The 13,854-nt window shown below is 28.9% G+C and overlaps 1 protein-coding gene across 1 annotated transcript; it reads left to right on the forward strand.

Annotated features, from left to right (window-relative positions):
* The first annotated feature begins 6,634 nt into the window (after positions 1-6,634).
* LOC8268303 lies at positions 6,635-7,761 on the forward strand. Its single transcript, XM_015716193.3, has one exon. The coding sequence runs from the start codon at positions 6,800-6,802 to the stop codon at positions 7,418-7,420; it is 621 nt and encodes a 206-aa protein (XP_015571679.1). The 5' UTR covers positions 6,635-6,799; the 3' UTR covers positions 7,421-7,761.
* The last annotated feature ends 6,093 nt before the right edge of the window (positions 7,762-13,854 follow it).

Genomic DNA, 13,854 nt, shown 5'->3' on the forward strand with positions numbered 1-13,854 from the left:
GTCATTACTGGCACACGCCAAAACACGAGTGGGTAGAAATGATACAAGACGCAAACACGGTGGACCAAATTGATACGTTTTAAAGGTAAGGGTAGATTCGCGAAAATGGTTAAAGATTGGGGTATCTGGGATCGTTTTTCCTAAATTTTTTATTTTTAAGAGTTATATAATTAAATAGCAAATATTTTTTATTTTTAAATATAAAGTCAATTTTTATTTTCTATTTTATATTTAATAAATATACTACAAATTTCTATACACTTAACTAATTAATATCTATAAATTAAAAATAAAAATATAATATTATTAATATTTATAAAAATAGATATAAATATAAGAATTTATTAAATTTAAATGAAATATTTAAGATGTTTTCAATTTATACATCCCATATTCCTTCATATATATATACACATTTAAACATATAAATTAGAAGTATACATCTTGTAGAGATACGATCAACAAGATAAGATTGTCGATCATTGGCCTGAGTAGACATTATTGAACTTGGCAAATTGCAAGTAGATTTGAAAATTATAAGAAGCATTTAAAGCAATAGTGCCCACCATGAAAACTAAAAATCAAGCTTGGAATTGGGCAAGTCTTTTGAAGCGCGAGTCCAGCAAGTTATTCATTAATATTAATGACAACACGAAACTTGCTAAGTAACGTTTGCCAAAGAGAAGACTTAAGAAAACAAAGAAAATGACATGAATATTGCGGCCTTAAATGTTTTGTCGTTTGGACGGACCACCAATAATTTAGTACTCAATATATATCTATTTAATCATATAATGATTGGTTAAAGTGGTAACTCATTTTGCACCCATTTTATAATATTCTAAGCTTCGTTTTCATTGCTGATTATAATTGATAACTTTATAATATTATATAGGTAGAAATATATACACAAAGTTAATCACAATTCTGTATCTCAAAATCATCAAATTAGGTGGGTGGGCAAAAAAGTGTTTTTCATTTTTGGGCGGCTTTTTACTGTAGAAAAGTTAATATTGATGCCTGCACAAAATTTATATACACTTACAATATTGTCATATATTAATGCATTCTCCGGTGAAAGGTGACTCGGGTAACAAGTTTTATAGCCTTTTTTTTTTATGAAATTTAATTTTATCATTTTTTGAGGTTCTGAGTCAACAGTTAATTGAGGTTATGCCGTGCTGAGCACTTCTTACTGAAATAATCTGGCTTAGGGCTTGATATATATGAGGTCTTTTTCAAGTGTGGTTTCTGACTATTAATTTTGAGCTGCCATGTCTGTATCAAAAAGGACCATAGCTTATATAATTAATGATCTAACATACAAATGAAAAGATCAGTTCAATTTAAGATATTCAATCCTACTACTGCTCCCTTTTTTTTAATTAATTTGAAAATTTCAAATTTAATGGTAATGCAATTGGACAGTTCTTCCATTTTTTGACAAATCCCTTTCACTCCAAGGTAATGGAAAAACTAAAAAATAAAGTTTTGCTAAAAAATAGAAAAAGGAAAATTTAAGTGTTTCGATTAATGACGATTTTAAATATTTGGGTCATGAGCATTCCTTTGATATTAAAAATATATTCATAGATAATTTATTCTTAAGTTAAATATTTAAGTTCTTATTATTATATAAAGCTGATAGCTTGATTTTTCGTTTTGGGTATTCGGATAGAATGTGAATGTAAATTAAACTGGAAAAGCAATTGGTCACTTATCACCTTGAGCTTAAATTAGGGTTTCAGAGTTGGAGAAAAAAAATAATATTATATATTATATATATATGATTAATTTATGCCTGTCTCCTATAATCTTAGGATCCACTTCTCCATTCCACAAGACTTTTGAGACGTGGCCCATCATAAAGGATTCCATTACATGACAAAGGAGCTGCTTTATTCTGCACTTACTACCTAAAAGCAAAACTTAAAAAAAGTGATTCTCCTTATAATTTTATTAAAAGAAGTAAACATATAGTGCCCCATTGATGTTGATGGGTTTCCCCTTTCTTGTTCTTATGTTTGCATTATACTTAATCAGAAATAGGGTATGATTCTGTACAAATCTACGCACATTTAAATTTACATATGTCAGCTCTTAAACCAGTATCTTTCATAGATTCTAAAGATGTCATATATGTTTGTGTGTGAAAATCACACTAATATATAATTCATTTTTTCACTATAATAATCTACCCCCACCGATAATGATTAACTGACCAACCCATTGAATTAAATATGGAAAATATTTATAATTTTTTAGTATATATATAGAGTTTTTTTTTTTTTTTTCTTTCTAGTGATTGACTAATATTTCTTCTCTTATGTAGCCCTTTGCTTTGTCAAGAAGAAAAAGAATTAAAGCTATGATTCCCACAATCAAATATTCGACCTTGATATTAGCAAAATAGGGCCTCTTTTTCACTTTGGCTACTCAGAATCAAAGAAGAGCTATATAAGCAGCAGCAAGAAATTGACCGAGAAAATGCTAGAGCTCATTTCCATGCAAGTTCCTGTACGCAATTTGCTCCAAATTTTGTGCATTTGTTATGATTATATGTTGAACTATTATTTCTTCTAAATGAAGTAACTTTTGGGTCTTGTTATATAGCCAGTAGTAAGTAATATTTTGTACCTTTCTTTAGGTTTCTTTAAAGAGTAAACTTTTGACTAAATTAATTGTTTCTCAGTAAGTCAGCATAATTAATCATCACGTGGAAAGATCAACTGGTCTGAAAATTGACTCCAAGCAAAAGAACGGCAGGTTGCTGTCAATTTTTGTATGCCTAGCCAATTACTTTTAGTGAATGATTAGTATGACTAAATTATTTATTGTTTTTTCTTCTTTTATTTTTGCAGTCGGTTGGTTGCTTCTTAGCTAGTAGATATATTCATGTTGTGCCTATGTTTCATGTGAACATTGTTAAATCATTATTCACATGCGCCATTTCTCCCTTATTTGTTTAGTTAACACTGTAAATTTGACATAAAAATAACACAAAAAATCGTCAAATAGATTGCTGCTTTAATCACCAAATGTTCTTAGTGACGAGCTTAATTTGTGTGGTCACAAAGAGTGTCGTGTAACTGCTATTAAAAGTTACATATAACAAAATTTATGTTCATCACTGGATAGTCTTTTAGTGACAAGAATATTTTTGTCACAGTATTTTAGCATGTGTATTGACGCCTATTTTTCATCGTATAACACAATGTTTTGTCACAAAATGATGATAGTATTTTAAATCACAATTCCATATTTCCTCATTAACTCATACTGTTTGCAATTCTTAAACAATCAATTATCCCATCGGATTAGGATTTATAGAATAAAGTAATTAAACAATGAATTAGCTGACTAAACAATAAATTACAGTGGAAAAGTATGCAAAAATATACCAACATACACAATAGCAACACACAGGAGAGTAATGGAGTTTAATTTGTTATTTTCAATCTTTTCTTGCATTTGAGTTATATTTGTAGACACTAAATTATTACCACATTTTTATGACACATGAATGGAATGAATCTTACTTCATTGTAATGTAAAATAATGCCTTTGAATTTTGAAGACGGCAGTTGGTCCCCATGCCCTAGGATTCCATATAACTAGTCCATAGAGAATATACAAGTTCTGCTTTGCCTTTTTCCTCTTTTCTATTTTTAATAGCACAGTTGCCCATTCAAATGCTTTTTGCATAGTTTAGGCATGGAAAGAAAATTAAAACACAAAAATAAATTAAAAATAAAAGAATCAAGAAAATGATATGGGTTCTAGGAGCAATAGGAACATTTACCATTTGGCAATGAAACTCGCACACAGGCAGCTACAGGTTGGCTACTTGGCTGGTGTTTTCATTTTCATAAATAATTAAAGCTGAAAGGGGAGAAGACGTAATGTTTGTGGGCTTTGTAATACACACACTCCTAAATTTCCTTTAGATGTTCGTTTTATCATCATAACATGATACCGTTGTTGGGTTATGGTTAACTTTATTATATATTTTATGGACTTACTGTTAAATAAAAATTGCATCTTAAAACTCTAGAAATTCCTCTAAAACATCAATATCTTTAGAACATTTCTTTATAATTTTCCTTTTGCAGTTTTCGTTGAGTTTATTTATTTTAAATAATGGAACAAATTAAAGTAATTCTTAATTCTTATATAAAATCATTTTTAAAGTTATGTGTAACTTTCTAAATTATAATTCATATTTCAAAGAGTCTCGTCCCCTTAATAATATTAATCACGTTTATAAAAAATTTAACTATTTTTCAAAAATAAGTATTCGCATTCTTATAGCTCACAGTCTTCATCTTCTATTCCCTTTACATTATTTTGCCGTGATTTTCTCATGTAACCGACTTTACACGGCAAACGGGATCCTACTATCACCTACTCAAAATGAAAGGTCAAGATGTGATTTACACATACCAGCGTGTACGGCTACAGATTCATATGAACCTCAAATCGTTAGCCACGCGTCTCGAGTAGGTCCTGCTATTCATTCCTTTCAACCTTGTCAGGCTGGCAGAGGGTATGAAATGTCGAACAAACGATATTCACGCGCGTCTCGTGACTCGTGATTAGCACATACTCAAATACTAAGTGCAGCAACCTTGATCACGGAGTATGACCGACTCGTCCGATATCCGACCCGACGGATTTGAGCGAGTAATATTCAATCCGCTTATAAAGGAACAGTGGAGAAAAAAGAACATATTAATTTTTTGTTTAATGAAACGGTGTGGTGATTAGCATTTACATCAAGAATTGAAGAGAAAGCCGATTCTCAATTCTAAGAGATTTCAATCTAAAACATACCATAATGATTTCTTATGATTTAATTAATTAAAATTCTAAATTTAACAAATAAAAAATATTTAGTCGATTTATTTATTAAGCAACATATTTTTCAATTTAAAGATATATTCAATTAATTCACTCAACCTCGTTTAGCATTACAGTGACAGAATAGAAATTTAATTAAAGTATGAAAAATTTTCTTTTATCTTGAAAAGAAATGTGTTGTCTAATGACCAGAAAAAAATGTATTAATTAAAAGAATAAGAAAGATTTTTGAAGAGAGTCATGAGACCATCACTATTGTTTCTCTTTCATATGTAACTCAATATCACAATCTTAATAACTTCTCAGTGTACGAATTTTATTACAAAATCATTTTTTTTCATAAAATTTTATTTAATATTAATTAAATTTCAATTAGATTCGACAGTTTACATAAGTTGAATATAATTAAGAGATATGCAAACTAATTGAAAGATATTAGACAACGCTAAGCTCTCTAATTGCATATTATTATTATGAGGTACTAATTATGTTTTTTTTTTTTTTGCTTCTTTATTTCTTTTTGTTTTTCTCCCTTTCATTTTTATATAATTTTTATTTATTTGGTCGGAAAACTTTGGCTTTTGGTGTGGTTAGAGATTTGCCAGGCTGTCACATGTAATAATATATATATCTTCTGGGATCCAGAGGCCAATTTAATAAGCTCCAAATTATGTGGAGGAAATATATGGATGGTTAGATTTTTTATTTTTTTTTTCAAATAAGAATTTATATAAATAATAACAAAAATGTATTTCTATAAATTATGCTCTAGTTAAAAATGATATGAATCTTAAAACTATAATTCTTTAGTTAGACCAAGTCTATGATCAATCTATAAATATAAATACTTGTTATCGCAAAATTTATTGCAAACGAATATAAATTTAAGAGATGCAATCAAGATAAGAATTTTAATTTTATATAAAATAAAGTTTAATAAAATTTTGAGGCAGGATTAAAATACAAAAGCTATCTTTTCTGTTTTTCGGTTCAAATATTAAGAATATATTTAATTTATAAACCTCCATCCAAACAAATTTAAAATGCATTTTATCATATTAATCTAGTATATTTAGATTTAAATTCAGAAAATTGAGTGCTTTTTAAAACGATTTAATTTACAATTATCACAGAATTTAGTATAAAGTTTAATTCCTAGTAAAGCTAAGTAATTAAGTATAAAAAATTTAATTATTTCAATTTTTGCATTTTCTTAAAAAAAAGAAAAAAGAAAAAAGACTATCATCGAGTTAGTTTACAGGTGAATTAAAACTATTATGAAGCTCTTGAGAGGGGACGAGCATCAATACGAGTAAGACCTAAAATTCACCTTAGGGCGCCCGCCCGTACACAAATATCTACAATCATTGAGGGCAAAGGAGTGGAAGTACTAAAGCAAATTGATTGATCCAATCAAAGGGACGTCTTCTAGTAATTTCTTAAATAAATATGCTAAGAACTTTCAAAATGGAAAGAAAAAAATATCAAGACCAACAAAATTTCCGTCCACCACTATTTTCCTCTCAATCATGGAATTGCAAACTCTACTTTCCAATCGTAGCGCGTGGGTATTTTAATTAAATTAATTAACTTTATTGTAGAGGCAGACATCCCTGCTGAGAAAAGTGCTGTACTTTAATCTTATTGGCCATTCTGCTTCCTTCTTCTTTTTTTAAAACTTGCTCTTTATTGGTGGCTATGCTTATAATTTTGATTTATATAACTTTTGATCCTTGTTTATTACCAGTAATTTTCTTGCCCTTTAAATACCTCTCTTCCCCCTTCATTACAGGCAAACAAAAACCCTCTTCTCTCTAATAATCTCTTCCCCTCTCTCTCTCTCTCTCTCTCTCCAAAAGAAGATAAAATTAAAAATAAAATCAGAACAAAATTCACATCAAGAGCAGAACAGGAAAAAAACAAAAGAATAGAAACCCTAATGGAAGTGGAGGCCAGCACACCAGAAGTAGCCAAAAAACTGTGGCATATAGTACGTGCAGTATTCTTCATGCTAAGAAAAGGCATATCAAAGAGCAGAATAATGGTTGATCTCCATTTAATGCTTAAAAGAGGTAATAAGCTAGCAGGAAAAGCCATAGGCAATCTTGTGTATCATCATAACCATTCTTCCTTCAGTTGCCGATCAAATGATGCTCTCAACTTCATTTCTCCACGAGAATATGAGTTCAGCTGCAGCAATAGCCCGGCAACTTTTTACCCTTTTAGTGCCCACAAGCGTAAACATCACCATCACCTCCATTTCACAAAGTCTTACAAATACAACGACGTGACCACCGTCGCCGCCGTACAAAAGATGCTCGAGATGTTAAACAATGAGGTGCAAGTGGAGGCTTCACCAATGGTGTTGCCAGGGTTTGGGAAAAGCCCAATGGTGAGGCAATTAAGAATAACCGACTCGCCTTTTCCATTGAAAGATGAAGGAGATAGCCAAGTAGATAAAGCTGCTGAAGAGTTCATCAAGAAATTCTACAAGGACTTGAAGTTGCAAAAGACTGTTGCTGCCCTTGAATCGCCTTATCACGGCATGTGGGGTAGATAATGGAGTTGGTGGTTGTTTAGGGTATTCTATTGGCACTTTTTTAAGTTCTTGATTGACCGGAAAATGAATGAATCCTCTAAGGCAAGTTGGTACATACACTTGGCTATATTTGTCAAATTAGATATAAAGATCACATGATTAGTGAACAGAGTTGAAGATCCTTGTATCATTATTCAAGAAATGGATCGTGTGACTTTATTTTTTTTTGTATGACAAAGTAGCTACTTGGCTTAATACTTGGAGGTGATTGGGTGAAGGTTTTCTATACACACTTGTATGTACTATCCTCATTTCAAGAGCTTTTATTTCCTGAAATTAATAATCATCAGTTTTGGTTTCCATTTAATGTCTCAAGATCTGCTCTCTTTCTTTCCTTTCATGCTTTGTTCTAATTTTTCTCTATAATATATGTATTCTGTAAATAATGCAAAATTTAGCAAGGAGAAGAAAATGAAAGATGTATCCTGGTGCTTTTAGACTAATGGTGTGATGAAATAATTTTGACAGTGGACAGTAGAGTTCAAATTAATATCACCAAGCTCAAGAAGAGAAAAAGATTTATATGTGTACGAGTTGTCCTCCTTTAATGAAAGGAAAAGCTGGTGTACCTAATTATTCTACCGTTTGCATGGTAAAGATGGGCAGTATAGAATTTCATTGAATTCCTTTTCAAGGTTGGTGTAGGCCGCTTTTGGATTTATTATTATTAGCTTTGCTTCTTCTTCTTTTTTCTTTTTTCTTTTTTCTTTTTTGTTTTACAATTCTTTAGGGCATGTCTATTTGTTGCTTCGGGATGTTCTTTCTTTAGCCAGTATTTATTTACTTGGAGGCTCAGTGGTTGTATTTTAATTCATATAGTTGAGAGGTCACCTGCCATGCACGAGTGGCACGAGAATTTTTTGTCTTTTTTTTTGTTCTACATGTTTTTTAATCATTTGAGTAATGATCAATAATATTATTACAATATCGCATAAAGTACTTCTTTTTTTCCTTGATTCGAGCTTGCACAGAATCTTCCTCGCGATTCAGATAAAGTTTTCACTCATTTAATTTAAAATATAAATCTCTATTTTACTAATTGAGTTCCCATTGAAATTAATTATTAGTTCAGATAATGCACCTAGTTATTAGACCGTTAATAAATCTTGGGCAGACGATTAAAAAATATATATATTTTTCTTAAAAATATAGAAAATTGGAAAAGCTAGCTTGATTGAATTGATATATAGAATTTCACTTAATATGACGCATGAACTTGTAATCAATGAAAAAAATAAAAGAAAATTGTTTGTTATAGCTGTGATGATAAATGTATCTAAGCAATCGACTCCTGACCTTACTGTCACTAGAAAAATTGTGATGACAACTAAAATATTTCTGGCAAGATACCCTTTAAAGTATTAATTCGAACCTGTGGTAGGGAACCCCTGCCACCCATATATAGTTGAATTCACTAATAATGCATACAACAACTACAGATTTACTGGCAATTGTATGATTTAAGTAACATAGCTGCTTCCTTGATTTCATATATCCTTTGGCTTAGAACTGGTCAGGGTTCATGAACCACCAAGTTTACGATTCCGTACCCTTAGAACCGGTCTGAAACCATTAGTTTGTGTCTTAGCCCTTGAAATCGGTCGATTCAAGTTCGTGTTTTGATTTTATAACCGCCGGTTCATATTCCAATTTTATAGCGTGATTTAATCTTTTTAGTTCATGTAATTCTCAAATTTTGGAAATACTATATTTTGGTGTAAATAGACAAGTGACTCGGCTTGAGTCGAGTAATAATATAACAATTATAATTCTACATTAAATTTTGATTAGTTATTGAATTTTAATTTGTATATTTCAATCATTTGACTCTTATTTAATCACTTCCATTGATAAAATCAAAATTTTATTTTATCAATGCCTAAATTAAAATGAAAATAAAAATTGGATAACTATAATAATATTAAAATTTATCACGAAACTCGGCCATCGCAGGACAAGTATATAACTTATTAGACGTGCTTCCCCTATTAAAATAAGATTGAATAAAAAAAAAAAAAACTATTTTAAGAATGTATAGTTAAAAGCTTAATTGAGGTGACCTGGAATCATATACGTGGAGGAAATATATGAAATGTAATTTATCATGAAATTTAAAATATTTCAGTGGAAGTCTTTTATCTTTAAAAATTTTCAAATTAAAAAATATTAACTCTGTTGACTTAACTTTAATTCCTGAAAAGGACATAGAGACAACAAAAAATTGACTTGTCTAGTGGAGAAAACCTTTTATTTTGTCTCAGGGTTCGTTAAATTATTGCCAATATTTGGTTAAGACAAACAATTGTGGTTTTAGATCTTAAGGACGGAAAGAGGAAAATTAAAAGGAGTTTCTCTACTTTTTTTATTTATCTCAGGCTTCGTTAAATTATTGCCAATGTTTGGTTAAGACAAACGATTGTGAGCTTTAGATCTTTAAGGGCGGAAAGGGGAAACTAAAAAAAAATGTTTTTTTTTTTTTTTTTTTAGAATAATAGATAAAATCATATAAATACTGGGAGTATTAATAAGTATAATAGCTTATTATATAAATAACTCTATAATAATTAATTAAATACAATATTTTGAAATTATACTATCACTTCTGTCTATTATTGTACTAATTTATAAATATCTAATCAATTAATAAGTTTTTATATTTCTTAAAGACCGAAATGTCCATTTTGTGCTTCATATAACTGAGCACACAAGCCATCGAATTGTATGTTAGAAAAATTCTGTCAATAAAATTGAAAACTATAAACATAAATATATAAATATTCAATATTCAATATGTTTGTTTTTATTATTATTTAAACTATATTATTATTCTTCAATAAATAAAATTGCTTTCATAATATGAATAAAAGAAAAAGAAGGAGCAGGCACTCTCTGATGCTCAAGAAAGGGCACTTTTTGTCCCTCTTCAAAGGGAATTAAAGGCTTGATCGATACTGTTCTTGCAAAAAACCCTATCAATCATTAATACATTGCTCACTAGTCTATTGTACTGTTATTTTGTGATTGCAGCTTTTCTTTTTGTTCCTCAATAATTTGACACTTGGCATTCTACACTTCATCACATCATATATAAATGAAAAATTCTTATCTAAGCTTGGTAAATATCTCTACTTATACACTAAACTAATAAATGATTGATATATATTTATTAGTATTAAGTAATAGAGTATGTGTCAATTATCTAATATCAAAGTATAAATTACTCATGCTTACATGTCACTCTCTTATTATTTATAGTGTATACACTAAGCCTAAAAAAGAATTTTGCCGTCCAAATATATGCATTCCTTTTAAATTATATGCCTTACTTGCCTGTAAACTTTTCTGTCTGAGTCTTGTCAACCTTGAATTAAGGACACATAAATCTAACATATTTGAGAAATCTTTAGTTAACTTTTTCTTATTCTATTAATCTATAAATGTACCGATATTAACAATAAAAATCTGAGGCTTAATTTGAGTGAGTAGAACTTTTACTTTCGAAAATAAGTTTTAATTTTAATTTCTTTTTCCACTTTAGGTTAGCTATTATTTCTATAGTAACTATAAAAAATAACTATCCTTATATAGAATAATTTTTAGCCTGTTAAATTTTTAATAAATTAAAAAAATATCCGTGTGAATATACATGTCTAGCTCTCAAAGACACAACATGTAAAAATTAAGAATATATGGAAAAGTGATTTTATCATTCATTCGGCGGTCAATATAGATATATGAATTGAACTATTATTTTACGAACAAAAAACTTTTAATATGATAAATAAATACAATTAAAGTAAGTTATAACTGCACAAAACCTGCAAAAATATGAAGAAATTTATTTCCTGATATACAGCATGGCTTATAGTAATACTAATAACAACAACTAGGAATCTTATTTTGGATTGATTTTGTGAGGAATCCCCTTCCATTCCACTCGGATAAGTGGATTGATAAGACTTTGCATATACCATTACAAACTCAAGTGGATAACTAATGCATATCCATTTCAAGATTCAAGTACATTATTAGTTATATGAGTCACGTAAATTATAGTCTCTGTTTTTGTTAGAAAAAGGAATTCATAGATTTAGGTTTGTGGGGTTAATGGAGTTTAACTTTATGAACTTTAGGGACAAAAGGGAACGAATAAAAATAAAGGAAAACAAGTCCATTACTTCAGGCTCTACTTCTGTAATTGCTCCTTTTAGAAAAGCTTTTTCAGTTCACTTCCAATACCTTAGAGGGATAGATGACCGGGTGTGGGGCTGGTTCCTCAATCAAGTAGCTACCTAGCTAGTGGTTCACGTTTGTGCCTATCTATTGCACTAAAGCTGTCGACGTGGAACCAAACCCTAACATTTGATAAGCTTTATATATAGACTCTAGTAAATGAAATTTATAAATCCAATTGCGTTCGCATTATTGGGCCAAGAAAAAAGGATTCGGCTTTTGCATTCGTTGATTGTCCTCCTATCCCACACGTGTGTAGTGCTTTTATGGGAATTTTGAGGAAATGGAAAACTTTAACAATGGGATTGACATGTAAGTCTTTGCATGTTTACCTTTTCCCTTTGCAACTTCACTTTGTTACCGGCGTTCAAGGTTGTACTGCCAATTATCGTGCATCATATCATATGCATTTCCGTTTCACTCGTGTCTCTATTTTTTGTTAAAAAATAGTGAATTTTTTAGAGTTCCGTAACTCCAATAATTTTTAATCTTTTTATTGTAGCTATACATTAGAATGCATCTATAAATAAATAAAAATAATCATATTACATTAAAACACGCGATGAATCTTATAAATTATAATTAAGATGTGATTAACATAGCGTCTATTCCTGTTATCTCACACAAATAGATCCAAAAATCAACAATTTCTTTGGTGAGATAAGACTACGAGGCTTCATTTAGGGTCAGGTTGACTTTTTTTTTTTTTGGCTTTACACCGGCCTACTTTTGATATTCTTTTTTCATTTTTCTTTTTATTTGTTATTTTGTTTTTTAAAATTTAACTTTTACAAAAATTAGAATAAATCATATCCTTCCCAGTAGAAGGTTTCCAAAAACAAAAAAATGATAAGAAAATAAAATTTTGAAAATATAGTATCGAGAGCCTTTTATACTAAGGCTTAAACTAAGACTAGTGGCATAAAAATGCTCGGGCCTTGTGGCCATACTATTGGGCTGACTTCTCAATATAGGTAGTGTAACGGGTCATACCAATAATGGGCTTCTAGGTGTTTTTCTTCAATTGCAGAGATAGGCTTCTATTTTTATGTGGTTTTCCAGTTTATAAAAGGAACATTTACACATCTAAAAGAAAGCCAGTCCAAAATTTTATTTTTATGGTCTTTTTTTTTTTTTTTCAAAATTCTTTTCTTACTTTTTTCTTTTCAAAATTTTTTCTATACAGTTATTTTTAACTGCATTATTGTATTTTTTTAATATTTTACTAATATATTTTTTTTACTCTTAAATATATTTTTACATTTTATTTTAATTATATTCTTATATATTTTAAATTTTATTTGGTATATTTTTAGTATATTATTTTAAAACACATATATTTATGTTATTAAAACATATTAATTGCTATAAAAAATATGTAATATCATTCAATTAATAAATATCAAATATAAAAATATAAAATAAAAACGATAAATATAGCTCATTTGGCTGTTTTATGGTAACATAAGTTAAAATTATATTATATTTGATATTTTATAGTTATATCTTTTAGTATCAGATGAAATTCAAAAAAGAAGTAAATTAATAAAAATACAAGGTAAAATTAAAAAAGCTTGTTTTGTCTTTTAGATATATTTTTAGTATTTTTTTAATAAAAATAATCTATAATTAAAAGTGAATTCACAATAATATTAATTAAAAATATTATCCTTTTTATATATTATAAGTATACTTTTAGTATTCTGTTCTTTTGAAATCTTATAGGTATATTTTTAATATTTTTTATGATGAAATTTTTAAAAAATAAAATAGATATAAAATTAAAATTAAAATCACAATAATATAAAATGTTTTAAAAATATTATTTAGATATTTTATAGGTATATTTTTTTCTGACAAAACTCTAAAAAAAGAATCGTATAAAAAAATTTTGAAAAATAAAAACATAAATTAATTTTCTTAAAAAAAACCGTAAAAGAAGATTTTAACCATAAAAAAAAAAAATTCAAAACGTAGTGCACCGTGAAAAATATTCTTTATAAAATTCGAACTGAAATAATAATAATTTGATTGTTTTTCATTTGTTCAAAAAATGACCTTCATTGGAAGACTTACGGAGCTTGTCCATAGAGCAAGCAAAAAGTTAACTTCCTTGTAATGAAGTTAGAAAGCCGTATGACAGAGGAATCCACTCCTGCGTT

This window comes from Ricinus communis, chromosome 3 (assembly GCF_019578655.1).
Source record: "Ricinus communis isolate WT05 ecotype wild-type chromosome 3, ASM1957865v1, whole genome shotgun sequence".
In the NCBI taxonomy this organism is placed as follows: domain Eukaryota; kingdom Viridiplantae; phylum Streptophyta; class Magnoliopsida; order Malpighiales; family Euphorbiaceae; genus Ricinus; species Ricinus communis.

What these genes read in the sequence shown, in the direction of transcription:
- LOC8268303 (XM_015716193.3), top strand. Translation starts at nt 6,800, where the DNA reads ATGGAAGTGGAGGCCAGCACACCAGAAGTAGCCAAAAAACTGTGGCAT.